The following is a 14,667-nucleotide window of genomic DNA, read 5'->3' on the forward strand; positions in this document are numbered from 1 at the left end:
TTGCACACTGGAGTCCCCTTGAACGCTGCTGTCCCCTTGCACGCTGTGGTCCCCTTGCACACCGGAGTCCCCTTGCATACTGCTGTCCCCTTGCACGCTGTGGTCCCCTTGCACGCTGCGGTCCCCTTGCACACCGGAGTCCCCTTGCATACTGCTGTCCCCTTGCACGCTGCGGTCTCCTTGCACACCGGAGTCCCCTTGCATACTGCTGTCCCCTTGCACGCTGCGGTCTCCTTGCACGCTGCAGTCCCCTTGCACGTTGCTGTCCCCTTGCACACTGGAGTCCCCTTGCACGCTGCAGTTCCCTTGCACGCTGCAGTCCCCTTGCACGCTGAGGTTCCCTTGCACGCTGTGGTTTCCTTGCATGTTGCTGTCCCCTTGCACGCTGCAGTCCCCTTGCACGCTGCGGTTTCCTTGCACGCTGCGGTTTCCTTGCACGCTGCAGTTCCCTCTCTAGGAAGCCCGTACGGGTGTGTGGCCACCCTCTTGGTAAATAAGTGTTTCCTAATGTAAGGTCTGAACATCCCCTGACACGGCGTGACGCCCAGGGGTCCTGTCCCTGGATCCCGGAGCAGAGCTGGGCAGCTCCCTCTCCACGTCCCGCCCCAGGAGCTGCGGAGCCAGGAGGTCGCTGCTCAGCCGCCTCCTCTCCAGACCGGACGTTCCTTCCAGCCCTTCCCGGCACTGTTGGCCTCCCCTGGACGTGTCCACGGACCTTCGCAGCCCTTTAAAACGGTGGGGCCCAGCGCTGCACAGAGTCTCCAAGGTGAGGCTGCACCAGCACTGAGTACCATCCCGTCTCCGGCCCAGCTGTGTGGTGTTTGATGCCCCAGGATGGGTTTGTCCTCTTGCTGCCAGAGTCACCGCTGGCTCCCCTCGATCTGCTGCCCACCAGCACCCAGGCCCCGTCCTGCAGGGCAGCTCCTGCCACTGCTCTCCCGGTTTACACTCGTGCCTGGTGTCCCTCGGTCCTGGAGAGAGAATCTGGCATTTGGTCTTGTTAATCTCCATGTCACTGATGATTGCCCAGTGCTCCTGCCATCGCACCCATTCGCCCCTTCCCTGCCCGGGGAATCCCTCCAGCCCGCATGGCCTGTGACGCTGCTGCTCCCTCTCGGGCTCCGTGGGCGCGCACGGAACGTCCGGTTCCCGCGTCCGTGGGCCTCTGACTCGGGGCACCGGACAGCCAGGGGCCCATCAGTGTTATCAAAGACCGAGGCAAAACCAGCACGGAGTGCCTCCTCCTCTCCTTCATCCCTGCTTGTCAGGTGAGCGTCTTCAACAGGGATTGCTCCAAGAACTTCTCTTGCTATAAATGTACTTAGAAGTGCCTTTCTTGTTATTTGACATAATACTGACCAGTTTACACTCTAAGATTCAGCCCTTTGTGTCTTCTCCCTGCATACCCAAGCACGGTTCTACTCCTGCGAACCCTGAGCTCGCTTCCGCAGGCCGTATGGGTCCGTTTGCCTCGGGACCGCCCCGAGGAGCTCCCTTTTCGGCCAAGCTGGTCTCTGCCCCTCGCTCGGCGTTGGGCATAGCGGGGCCGCCTGTGCCGTTCAGCCAAAGGCGCCGCCGAGACACCGACCGGCTCTCGCTGACTCCTCAGCCCTCAAAGCAGATTCTCAGAGGACACAGATAAGTAGCTCCCCAAACAGCTTAAAGTTTGCTCTCTGGAAATCCAGGGCAGCAACTCTGCTGAGGTTATTTTCTCATTACACTGAGATTTTAAGCTCAACCGTCCAGTGATCATGTGGCCGAGGCAGCCGCCCCCACACCTCCCGTGAGCCCTTCTGCTCACACACGGGCCCGCGAGGGCAGCTTTCCTGGCTGGCTCTGCGAGGGTTTGTGACGAGAAGTGACCGACGAACCTGAGGAACTTCCCAGCACAGTCACAGCAGTGGTTCCCGTGTCTGGGGAGTTCAAATCTCCCATAAGGACAAGGGCCACTGCTCCAGAGATTCCTCCTAATTGCCTGTAGAATAATTAATCAGTGCGATCATCCCAGCTGGGCAATCGATAGCAGACACCCGCCATGACCTCTGCTTTGTTTTCCCGGCCCCTGATCCTCACCCAGCGGCTTTAAACCGCGTCCTCCCCCCGAAAGGGCTGCACCGTCAGACCTCTCCGTGCATGTGGTGCAGCCCCTCCGCGCTCCTGTCCCTCCAAACAGCCCGTCGCCTCCGTCCCAGCGCGGACTCGTTCCACCAGCTCCTACACCCACGATATCGTAGCTCCAGAACTGCCCAGCGCTTCCAGTTCATCGTATTTGTTTCTCATATTGCACGCCCTGCTGTGCCGCCATTTCAGATGTGCTCCCTGGAGCACTGTAACTGTTCCCGTTAGCGTTGCCATTTCACCTCTCCTGTTGGGATCCCAGTTTAAAGCCCCCTCAATGAGTCCCACCGGTTTACGACAAAGACGCGTTTTCCGCGTTGGGAGGGGTGGATCCCAGCAGGGCGCAGCACAGCTCGTGCTCCAGGGCTCTCCCGTGCTCCTAGGAGGAAGGCTCTGGCAGGGGCCTGGCTCCTGCAGCCACGTGCTCACGTCTTGCTCTCGCCTTTTCCTTCCAGCGTGTCTCCTGGCTGCTGCACTGAGGAAAACACTACCTGTGCTCCCAGAGCTTTCAGCGTTCTTCCCAGGGCCCTGAAATCTCTTCTCGTTGCAACACCATTAGTTCCCACATGAAAAAGCTGGAGTGGGTCATAGTCCAAGGCTGTACTAAGCTTGTCACTCGTCTGGTGACATCCCTTACTTGGGCCTTGGGCAGACAGCAAGCTTCCCCGAGCAGAGGGTCTGCCTGCGAGCGGGCGCCGCTGTTCGCTCAGCAGGGACTCACCGACCACCGTAATGTGCGCCGGTGTTAACGCAGCTCTTGTTGCAAGGAGTCGGTCGACCTCACCTGGGTGAGAACTTGCACAGGTTCCTCGTCTCCCATCTCACCGTCCACGCCGCCCCGTGGAGGGGGCTGAGCCGTGAGGGGTTCGTCCGGCCGCCCCGTCTCTTGTGCCGCTGCCCGATCCGGGACCCGGCTCAGCAGTGGCCGCCGGGGACGGCAGAGACGGCTCCCCGGGCAAGCTCCTCTGCTGCAGGCAGGCCGGGCACCGCGGGTCCGCCAGAGAAGAAACACAGGTTGAAACGTTTGGAACAGGAAACATCGGCTAAAATGCCACATCTTTGATTAGGTCACACCACAAAGCTCAGACTATGATTATCAGATCAGGAGTTCCTTCTGAGGTTGTTATTTATATATTTAATCTCAGCTGTAACTGTTCCATCTGAAGGTATAAAATATTTAAATGTCTCTGAACCAGCACAAGCTTGTGTTATTTCAGGTCAGGAGAACTTGCACCACAGGCTCTAAGGAAACGTACTTTGCTTACAACTCTTGCTCCTGTTACAGCTGAAACGTCGTCTGTGGTCTCACAACACCCACTACTGGCTCCGGTAACGGTGCTGGTGGACTGCAGAGGGAACGTGAACTAAGGCACCTGCCTTCGGGCACAGAGCTGGAGGAGGACAGCACGTTTTGGCTCATCCCACCTGAGGCTGCTGCCGACCCCGCGTCACACAACTCAGCACTCAGTCAAACGCACCTAAATGCAGAGAAAAGTAAACCCCAGCAGAACTGGTTTTACTGGAATTGCTTTCACTTTTAAAGTGATATTTCCTTATTTGGTCATTGCAGCAGAACCTGAAAAAAGGCTGAGAGGTGAGATAAGGGAAAAACATCATCTCCGCGAAGAAACGGAGCTGCTGCAATGGACACACAGGCAGTGCGCACACAGCGACCAGTCCCACGGTGGTCCTGTAAAAGGCAAGACACAGCAGCACAATACCCTCGAGAGACCCTTGACATTTACTTGAGAACATCATACAAATTCCATCTGAAAAATAATCTTTATTGTATATACAGGAGCACATGCTCCAGGAAGGTACAGGCCAAGTGTTTGGTCACTGAGTTTTATACAGTTGAAGTCCACGCGGATAACCGGGGCAGTGCCCAAAAGGATACACAGTGCCCATGTTCCGGACCTGCCAGAGATCCAGCGGCTTTACTGCCACGATGAAATCAACCCATCCTGAAACAGGCTGGAGAATCTTCCTTTACCAGCAGTATCAACGGAACTACCGCTTTCCCATGGGAAAAATGTGACTGCTAATGCTCCAGCAAGGGCAGGTACGATCCTCTGAACAGTGACCACTCGGTCTCTGACAGGGAACTGGAACTGTCTTCTTTGCACTCACCCTTCTCCCGTCGCAACAGAGTAGTCTCAATTCCAGGACGTATCCAGGATTTCTTTAGAAAACATGGCACTCCATGTATTCTATAAGATCAAGTCCATTTGCATCAGGTTGCTTTAGATTCTAACACGTCTAATGACCAGCACTAGCTTTCTACAACCGGCTTTTCCTAAAGCCAAGATGCCAGAAGGTTCCAGAACTCTATTCCCTTCCTCAGTTTATTTCTGGAGCCTCCACCTGTGGTACCTTTGGTGTGGGCACACATACCACACTATGGACCCCTTCAAGGCAGCCCGTGCGGGTTTCACCCCGTGGCTGCTCAGGACGAGGACGCAGGATCCCGGCCGCGCTCCGTTCAAGAGGTATGGAAGCGCCTTCCGTCATCACAGGTGCACAAAAGTTATAAACAGCAAGGTTATAACTTATTCCTTTTCAGCTACTGAATTACTGACGTTATTTTACAGGCTCGTCAGGGGAGATATATGATTGGTCTTAAATGGAATGCTTAGCAGGTCCAGATATATTAATTATATACTAATTTTGGTCTTTCTTCAACATGAGAAGCAACTGAGCAGGAAACACAAATCTGAAATTCAATTCATGTTCCTTAAAGTGTCTGCAACTTCCTTAGGATTTGCATTTCAAACGGAGCTGAGCCACGGAGCACATCCAGGGAACGGAAGAAAGGAAGGAAGCTTCTCTTTCCTACAGTAGCTACAGGGTTTCCCCAGCCCGGGTCACTGATCCAGTCTCGGAGGGGGAAGATCCTGCAGCTCCGGGAAGTGTTACAGTACTGCAGCAGCTCCAGAGTATTCTTCTTATTCCCACCTGCACTATTGCTATTGCTATTCCTGCACAATACCACATTATGAGTGGTGCTAGCTCCAAGTACAGGAGCAGAATCTGTCCTTGAAGGCTGTAGCATGGGGACCCCGACTCCAAGATGTACCACTCCTTTGGAAAACACCGAAGGAACGGCAGGTCCTGGAAGCAGCCCGAGCAGCAGCACCCGCTGCCGCCTCCCCAGCAGCACCCGGGGACGTTGCTGGGTGCAGCTGCGCCCCACGGGCTGACCTGGAAAGAGAGGTGAAGCGCCGCCCTGTGGACAGGGAACGCGGGCCCGGGGGCACACGGGGCTGCGGCTCACAACAAGGCTGTTATTCCTGTTCAGAGGCGGCCTGTAAAGCACAGGAGGAGCAGGACGTGGACGGCAAGCAGATACGTGGCCACTAGCAGAGGCAAGCGGGTCCGGGACCGGAACAGAGCGCGTAACAGGCGTCGCAGTCCAGCGACGTTCCGAGGCTGGAGGAGTAACAGAGAAAGCGGTCAGTGCCAGCAGCAGAGGTGTCCCCAGCTTCACCCACAGCTCTCCGGGTGACGAGCACGTTTAAGCTCACGAGCACGAGCCTTCCCAAACCCACCCCACTGCCAGATTCGGCCTCTAGAGCCAGCCCTCGGTGGGATATTCCTTCTGCTCTCTGCAGGCTCCTCATGAACTGGCTCTGTCCAATTCTAACTGACAAGGAGCAACAGAATGCAGAATATTTCCCCCTCCAGCATTTGCTCCCTATGAATTTTTAGCTCATCCAGTGAAATATAAACCAACGGATCAATGGCACTTTTCTGCTACAGCACAGAGCTGCTAGGAGTCCTGATCCACAATCTGGCCTAGAAGAAGAGTATTTTTATTTATTTGTTGTGTTCTTTCCTCCTTGCAGCTGAAAGGACTTCGGAACCATTGAACAAGCTGCCATGGAGTGACCCTGCTCTACAGTGGCTCTGCCAGGACTCCTCAGACAGAAGTGTGTCTGCTACAGTAAAACCAGCACGAGCCCAGAGCAGCATCCGGGTACGGCGCCCGCCGCCGTCCCGCTGAGACCACCAGCCCCAGGGCCCGACCAGACCAGAGGGCGAACTGCTCCGCAGGGCAAACGCCCCCGCGGGGCAAACTGCTGCACGGGGCAAACGCCCCCGCAGGGCAAACTGCTCCGCAGGGCAAACGCCCCCGCGGGGCAAACGCCCCCGCAGGGCAAACGCCCCCGCAGGGCAAACTGCTGCGCGGGGCAAACGCCCCCGCAGGGCGGGGCAGGCGGCTGTGAGACAGGGAACAGCAGCTCCCGGCCCGGCCGAGCCGGCCTGAGAGGTGAGGAGTGCGGAGACACCGCGACAGTCGTTGAGCAAAGGGCAGAGTCCGGACACGGCAGGTGCTGGGGCCAGTAACGTCTGCTCCTCGTGCATCAGATCGCACGTCATTTGCACACGCTCTGCCTGTCTGCTTACCACCGAGGCCCTGAATATTCCACAAGGAACAAGAGACCATGTTTGAGGCACAACGCTGGCCTACATTTTAGCTACCCTGTTTCCCTGAAAATAAGACAGGGTCTTATACAATTTTTGTTCCAAGAGATGTTTACATTTTACATGTATAGCTGCCTGGACACCATTTAAATAGACTTTTTTAATAAACTGTAACTAGGGCTTATTTTTGGAGTAGGGCTTATATTTTGAGCATCCTAAAAATTCTGAAAAATCATGCTAGGTCTTATTTTCAGGGAAACAGGGTACCTCTGAAATTTAGTCTGCTTATGCAGACTGTAGTAAAGCCATGATCAGAACAATATGTGGCTTCTGGCACAGAAAACACAGCAAGACAAGAGCAGAAACCTACACAAACCTGAAAAAAATGTAAATGTGCCTACAGAAGGATTTAGCTGCTATAGGTCCCCAGTTTTCAGCTCACACTTCTTGCATCAGCCACGGCTCACATCATTGACAGCCACAAATGTCAATTCTTACTTTGCTGAAAGTGTTATCCGCGGACTCAATCAGCAAGGAGTGCTCATGACCTGGAGCCACGTCAACGCTGGTGCTTGAGGAAGACGTCCACTCGTTTGACTGCAACCTGCCGCAAAACACATAACATTAAGTTCACTTTCTTATGATCCCCAAACCAACACTGCAGACACGCTTAGGAAACGAGGTGTTTCTTGAGGAAGTCGCCAGCCATTGCAAGCAAGCCGTGGCCTCGCTGACAAGCGCTGGTTTGGTCTGTCCAGCTGTGGTGCCCCCTGCGCCCCGGCTGAGCAGGATGGGCTGGCCCGGCCAGCAGGACCCTCCTTCCCCAGCGCGGGTCCGGCAGCACCAGAGCAGAGCAGAGCAGAGCAGAGCAGAGCAGAGCAGAGCAGAGCAGAGCAGGCCCTGCTCTCCCTGCATGTTGTATCCGCCCAGTGCCGGCCGCGGCCTGCGCCCACGCCACAGAGAAAGTGACGCTCCCGTCCTGCTGGATGAGCGGATGACCACTCCTCTCCAGCAGAGCGGAGACCCCAGCGGCGGGCAGCGGAGCCGTTTCTCACCTGAGTTGTATCCCGTCACTCATAACATTCTTGTGCTGTTTTTTCTTTTAGTCCCTCAGGAATTTTAAACACTTTAACTTAACTGAGGTCTCTGTGTTTTACATGAGAGCTTTCCAGTGAAATTTCCTAGTGTGTGACTTGAAAGAAGCTAGGGCAGAAGATTTAACTGTGTGTTTTAAATCCTATGAATTATTTTGGAAGCCAGCTCTGGTCTCAATAGCACTGGTTCTTGCTGTTTTCTAGCGACAGATGTTCAAGATTGCCAAGATACGGCTAAGGGACGAATGCAGAAGCAGCAGCGTCCATCTCCAGGCGAGCACCAGTCGGTGAGATCAGTTGCAGGAGCATCTCACAGGCGTCGATGCTGCAGTTGCCTGAGCTGCGTGGCCATTACTAAGGAACTTCATCCAGAGTTCTTCCATACAGACCTCCTTTTCGGATGAACCATGATGTGTGTCAGAAGAAAGGCATTGTTTTTATGTAGAAGAATCCAATAGTGAGCTTTACTTCAACCGAGATACACAGTGTATGGGTATAAATGGCAAGGTTTCGGTAACAGGGAGGCCAAGCGAGAGCTGTGTGGCAGGAGCCCATGAAGCGCCCCGTTCCAGTCACAGCTCTTTCCAGCTGGCCTGGCAACGGATGATGGTTCCCTGCCTGCCAGAACCACAGCCAGAGGAGCACATGGTGCCTCTCTGGTCAAACATATCTAACAAAATGTGGCAGCTGCTAAGGGAGGGAGGAAACGAGTAAGAAACAAGGAGCAGCAGAGAGAAGTCACCCAGCCTCACCGAAGGGAGCGAACGTAACACGGTGCAAACAGGACTGGATACTTGGAAGGGGGGAGGAGAGGTGTCCTGACTGAAGAAAGGCAGAGAGAAGTGTCTTCCCTAAGTGTTTAGTTGTTTCTCAATGCCCAAATTAATTAAAATAATATGTTAATTGGCAATACAATGCAACTGAGTGGCAATTTTCAAGTGAAGACTGTTTTGCCCATGACACACAGATGCTTACTGAGGAGACAGATCCCCTGGAAGGAGGAAATACCCAATTCCCAGCCTCCAAATTATATTTTCCAGTGTTTAACTAATTGAGGAAGCTGGCATCTCATTTCTAGTCAGACTTTGTCTTAATGTCTAGTCAGTTGTCTCATTCTGCCTTTGTCTACGACTGCAGGAGAGCCTGAACATCAGGGATCACTTTTTTACTGTGGGGTGACTGATCCCCGGCACAGGTTGCCTAGGCAGGCTGTAAAGTCTCCATGCTTGGACGTACTCAAAAGCCACCCGGACATGGCCCTGGGCAGCTGGCTCTAGGTGGCCCTGCTTGAGCAGGGGTTGGACCAGATGATCTGCAGAGGTCCCTTCCAACCCCAACCCCTCTGCGATTCTGAGACAGACACGGTGTAGCCGTTTCTGCTCCCCCAGTGACAGCTGGCAGAGGATGCAACGAAGCGCAGATGAACAGGGAACCAGGGTCACCGTCCTCCTGCGGTGACCCCGCGGGTCCGCTCGAGCTCCCTCACCTCCTGAGCTGGTCCTGTGCCGCACAGAGCGCCTCCTCCACAGCAAGACGACGGTCCCGTTCTTCCTCCAGCTGCTCCTCCAGATACCTCAGATCCTGCTTTGTGCTGCTATGCAAGTGTTCGGTTTCAGACAGCCTGTCAGAAAATAACCAAGTGTATGTCAAAAAAGGGCTAATTAATGGACTATTTTGTTTCTATTCTATTCACTGATGCAGTATGGGAACAGATTCCAATTCCCTTCCACTTCACACAGGAGGCCTAGTTATCTTTTACAAATATATTTAAACTAATTGGAAAGCAAGAAAGCAGATAAATCTCTTGAAGCTTCTGTGTCACATCAGGAAGGAGTTCCTTGGCTCTGTCGTCCATGGCCCCACCTTCTGAAAATGATTTTGAAAGGGTACACGGAGTCATGTGCTGGATCTCAGTTCCAGAAGGCTGCAAGGAACCATTCGCTAGGTCTCAATTCCAGACATTCTCAGGCTAATGGCCTTGAGACCAGGACTGTCGATATACCTAAGCAGTTACTGAGGATGCAACCCGTCAAATCAAAGATGATAATTTGGCTGGTGATGGTCAACTGGAATTGCTGCTGCATGGTGTCTCTTCAGTTCTTGGAGCTCTGTCCAAAGAGATAACTAACAACAGCTGTCAAGTGCCTGTGACAGTCCCTCCACTTCTGCAAGGTCCGAGTCTGGAACCAAGTTCTTCCAACTCTGACACAGACTCACAGAACCAGGCTCAGCAGTGGCCCAAAGAGCACTCAGCACTGACGCCCCCGTCCCTCTTTGCTCAGGTTTCTTTACCTCAGCTGCAGCTCCTGCAGTTCTGGTGTGTAACTGCTGCTCCGAGGCTCGTTCTTTTCTTGGGGCGCTCCTGGGGCAGCATCTGTTGCAAACAGCTCCTGAAAGAGGCAAGAATGCAGGGCAGGTTGCACTGAACAGAGACAGAGTAGCTGTAACGCTGCACAGCCAGCGCAGCCCTCTGCAGTGAGGTTTTCCTCACCCACACCCGCCCTTACCGTGCCCTTGTCTGCAGGCTGCGGCTCCCGGAGCTTCCCCTCCAGCAGCAGGCGGCGGGCCAGAACCTCGCTGCGGTGCTGCCGGCTCTCGCCGCCCCGGCCGCTGCCGCGCAGCTGCAGGGACAGCGCGTTTTTCTCCTCAAAGACCTGGGAGAGCTGGGCAGAGAACACAACCGCTGAGAACTCGTGTTTCTGTGGAAGCGAGATTGTTCTCTGCGTAACCGAGGGTCAGAGTCCTGTAGAGAACATGGGAACCGCCACACTGCACTTGCTAACATCCAAAAATCAGTGACAATCTCCAACAGTAGCTTGTGGCTCAGGAGTTCAAAAGCATCAACACGATGTACAGAATGACACGCTTCCAAAACAAGATTTCTGAAGTGCCGAGATTGACCTAAACCTTTCAGAAATACTGTCAGTAAATTATGATTTTATATTCTTGCTTGCTTCTTGAATGCAACACTTTCTGAAGACTGCTAAATTCTGAGTCCTCCATTTCAACGTGGGAATCGGACTGCTTGTGATTCGGCACTGGAACACACACTTTTTCAAGATCACCAGCGTGCCTTCCCAAGTCTGGAAAGAACTCCCAGCAACAGAAATGAACCTGGGAATCTCTTTCTTCATGTAATCTTGCTCTCTGGTCCCTGTGACTGGTCTCCCTCTCTCTCCCCTTCATCCTTCTCCATTGTCCCCCCAGTCTGTCCTCTCTCTGCCCTCTCCCTTCTCTCGTCCATTCCTCCACTCCTTTGTCCTCCTCCATGCTCCCTCCGGTCACCCTAGGGAAAGGGCACTCAATCCAGTGGCAGGCAGGTTGCCAGTTCAGACACACTGCCACTGATCCTCCTGAGGACGATCCACTCGTGGCATGGAGCGTCCCCCGGCTCACCCAGTCCAGCTGTGCCAGCTGTCACCTCTCCCAGGCTCCTGCCCACCCCAGTCTGCTCACTGCAGGGAGAGCAGAGAGAAACGGGAACGGCCCTAGTGCTGTGCAAGCACTTTTCAGTGACAGTTGACACACTGGTGTGTCACCAACACCGCTCCAGTCACAAACCTGTAACAGCGCCCAGGGACTGCTGCGAGGAAAATCAACTCCAGCCCAGCCAGCTCCAGCACCCGGAGCTTTTAACATCATCACCACGGTATCCACACTTGGAAACCGAGCTATGAACCAGACCAGTGAACTGCTACACAGCCACAAATTGGCTGCACCGCTGGACTCAAAGGCAACAAGAGGTGGCTTAACCGCCAGCAATGATCACAATACTGCTGGGGCACACATTGCTCAACGCTAAGAGCAATGTAAGGTGTGACACAGAGTATAGCAGCAGCAAATCTGCAGTCAGTACTGAATTTGGGGAAGCGGCTGACATTACAAAGACCAAAATTTCAGTCTGGGGGGACCTTGAGAAACTTTAGGATTGGGCCAGCGTGAGTCCTAAGCTCAGCAAGAAGTGTAAAACTGCGCCTGAGGCAAAACCCGTGTGTCGGCAGGGGTGGGACGAGGCTCCGAGGCAGCAGCTCTGCTGGGGAGCAGCAGCCGCGGCCGCCCGGCTGGCCGCACCAGGAGCACGTCCCCGCTGTGACCGCGGCAGGCGGGCCACGCGCTCCGGAGAGGCACGGGCTGCCGGACCTCACCGACGCCAAGCAGAGCGGGCAACTGCGCCGGAACTACTGGCACTGGAATTAGGGCACTCGTTTTCAGCTGTGGAGGTCCCAGGTGACTGGACCTGTGCAAATGTGACACCCATCCACAAGAAGGGCAGAAGGAGGATGTGGGGAACTACAAAGGTAGGCAGCATGACTTTGGTGCCAGGGAAGGCCATGGAGTAGATCATCTTGAATGTCATCACACAGCATGTACAGGACAACCAGGTGACCAGCATGGGTTTATAAAAGACAGGTTCTCCTTGACCAACCTGATCTCCTTCTACGACACGGTGACCCACCTGCTAGATGAGGGCAAGGCTGTGGATGTTGTGTACTTAGCCCGCAGCAAAGCCTTGGACACCATGTCCCACAGCATCTCCTGGAGAAGCTGCAGCTCATGGCCTGGAGGAGCGTACTGTTCAATGGGCAAAGAACCGGCTGGAGGGCCGGGACAGAGCTGTGGTGAACAGAGCCCAACCCAGCTGGGGGCCGGTCACGAGTGGTGTCCCCAGGGCTCAGCACTGGGGCCAGTTCTGTTTAATATCTGTATTAATGACCTGGATGAGGGCATCGAGTGCACACTCAGTCAGTTTGCAGATGACACCAAGCTGGGTGGCAGTGTTGACCTGCTGGAGGGTGGGAAGGCCACACAGGGGGATCTGAACCAGCTGGATCGAGGGGCTGAGGCCAATTGTCTGAGGTTCAACAGGGTCCTGCACGTGGGTCACAACAACCCCATGGACGCTGCAGCTGGGGAGGAGCGGCTGGAAAAGGCCCTGGGGGTGTTGGTGACAGCGGCTGAACATGAGCCAGCGTGTGCCCAGGTGGCCAAGAGGCCACAGGATCCTGGCTGGGACCAGCACTGGGGTGGCCAGCAGGCCCAGGGCAGTGACCGTCCCTGTGCTGGGACCTGGGGGGACAAACTGCCAATCCTGGGGGCAGTTCTGGGCCCCTCACGCCAAGAAAGGCCTTGAGGTGCTGGAGCGAGTGGAGAGAAGGGAAGGGAGCTGGTTTTGTGAGGTTTTGTGCGGAGCGGCTGAGGGAACTGGGGCTGTTAAGTCTGGGGGAGGGCAGGCTGAGGGGAGACATCGCTGTCTACAGCTACCTGAAAGGAGGTTCTAGCGAGGTGCCAGTCTCCTTTCCCAAGTAACAAGTGACAGGGTGACAGCAAACGGCCTCAGGCTGTGCCGGGGGAAGTTGAGATTCAATGTTATGAAAAACGTCTTCACCAAACGGCTGTCAGGCACCGGAACAGGCTGTCCAGGGAGTGGCTGAGTCACCATCCCTGGAGGGGTTTGAAAAGACGTGTGGACATGGCACTTAGGGACATGGCCTAGTGGTGGACTTGGCAGCGTGAGGTTAACGGTTTGACTCGGTAATCGTCAGGGTGTTTTCTGGTGCTAAAGTGGACAGAGAAACGGGAAGGAGTCCAGGATAGCGTGGTCAGCAGGACAAGGGCAGTGATCCTTCCCCTGTGCTCTGCATTGGGGAGGCCACACCTGGAGTGTTGTGTTCAGTTCTGGGCCCTCAGCTCAGGAAAGAGATTGAAGTGCTGGAGCGGGTCCAGAGAAGAGCAACAAGACTGGGGAAGGGACTTGAGCACAAGCCCTATGGGGAGAGGCTGAGGGAGCTGGGCTTGTTCAGTCTGGAGAAGAGGAGGCTTAGAGCTGAGCTCAGCACTCTCTAGAACTACCTGAAGGGCAGTTCTAGCCAGGTGGGATTGGGCTCTTCTCCCAGGCAGTCAGCAATAGGACAAGGGGGCATGGGCTTAAACTCTACCAGGGGAAATTTAGGCTGGAGATGAGAAAGCAATTCTTTGCAGAGAGAGTGGTCAGGATTGGAATGGCTGCCCAGGGAGGTGCTGGACTCACCGGCCATGGAGGTTTTAAACTGAGACTGGACATGGCACTTAGTGCCATGATCTAGTCAATGGACTGGAGTTGGACCAAGGGTTGGACTGGATGATCTCTGAGGGCTTTTCCAACCCAGACCTGTGGTTCTGTGAAAAGGCTGCTGAGATCATCAGGTGACTGGAGCACATGGTGCCTGTGAGAGCCGGGCTGCTTTAGCCTGCTAAAGGGTCATTTTAAAACAGCTTACAATTAAATTAAAGGGAGTCATAGAATAGACAGAGCCAAACTTTTTCTGATGGGGCAGAAAATACAAAAAGGGGCCACAGCCACATATTGTGGCTTGCAAGAGTCAGACTGGACATTAAGGAGAGCATTTGCATTAACAGTGCAGAGCAGCACTGGAGAAAGGCCCAGGGAGGCTCTGGCACCTCCATTCTTGCAGCGCTCAGCTGGGAAAAGCTGAGACTGACCTGGTCTGGTGTTGGTGACAGGGCTGCTCTGAGCAGCAGCAGGATGTGCTAGATCGTCTCCACAAGTCTCTTCTAACCATCATTTTTGGGTTTGTGTTACTCCACTAATGCCCACAGAACAGAAAGGTCCATTCCTGCTCCCTGAGCCACATTCAAGCCTCCCCACATTCCTCATCCCAGACTCTGCAAGCCGGTGTAAGATACGATCGGTACCTTGCTGTTCAGCTGCTGGATTCTGAGCTCTTTTTGGTGCAGTTCTTTCAGGCTGTCACTCAGCTGGGCTTGGAGATGTTTCCTTTCTGTCTCTATGCTTGAAAAGTCGCCTCTCAGAACTTCTGCAGAAATCTGCCGGGGAAGGAACGATGAAAGACGCTGCACACACGAGAACCCCTCTCACATCAGCCCTCTCCGTTCAGCACTGGTCAAAGCCCAACATTATTCCTAGGTGTGAGCTTGATCTGCTCAAGCAAAACACAAAATGGCAAATAAACAGAAATAGCCATCTGGGCTTTTAGGAGAGATCACTGAACTTGCACATACAATGGGGTGG

General features: G+C 54.4%; 1 protein-coding gene across 3 annotated transcripts in view; it reads right to left on the minus strand.

The window, feature by feature from the left end:
- Positions 1 to 3,881: 3,881 nt before the first annotated feature.
- Positions 3,882 to 14,667, minus strand: part of GOLGB1 (golgin B1) — a 42,038-nt gene continuing 31,252 nt past the window's right edge. For all 3 annotated transcript variants that reach the window (XM_065049505.1, XM_065049502.1, XM_065049504.1), the window contains 6 exons: positions 14,331 to 14,462; positions 10,145 to 10,300; positions 9,930 to 10,027; positions 9,124 to 9,258; positions 7,042 to 7,147; positions 3,882 to 5,547 (listed from right to left, as the gene is read on the minus strand). In XM_065049505.1, the coding sequence (XP_064905577.1) occupies positions 5,413 to 5,547; positions 7,042 to 7,147; positions 9,124 to 9,258; positions 9,930 to 10,027; positions 10,145 to 10,300; positions 14,331 to 14,462 (762 nt within the window). In that variant the 3' untranslated portion in view covers positions 3,882 to 5,412. The remainder of the gene's footprint in view (positions 5,548 to 7,041; positions 7,148 to 9,123; positions 9,259 to 9,929; positions 10,028 to 10,144; positions 10,301 to 14,330; positions 14,463 to 14,667) is intronic.

Source organism: Columba livia, chromosome 1, assembly GCF_036013475.1.
Source record: "Columba livia isolate bColLiv1 breed racing homer chromosome 1, bColLiv1.pat.W.v2, whole genome shotgun sequence".
Lineage (NCBI taxonomy): Eukaryota > Metazoa > Chordata > Aves > Columbiformes > Columbidae > Columba > Columba livia.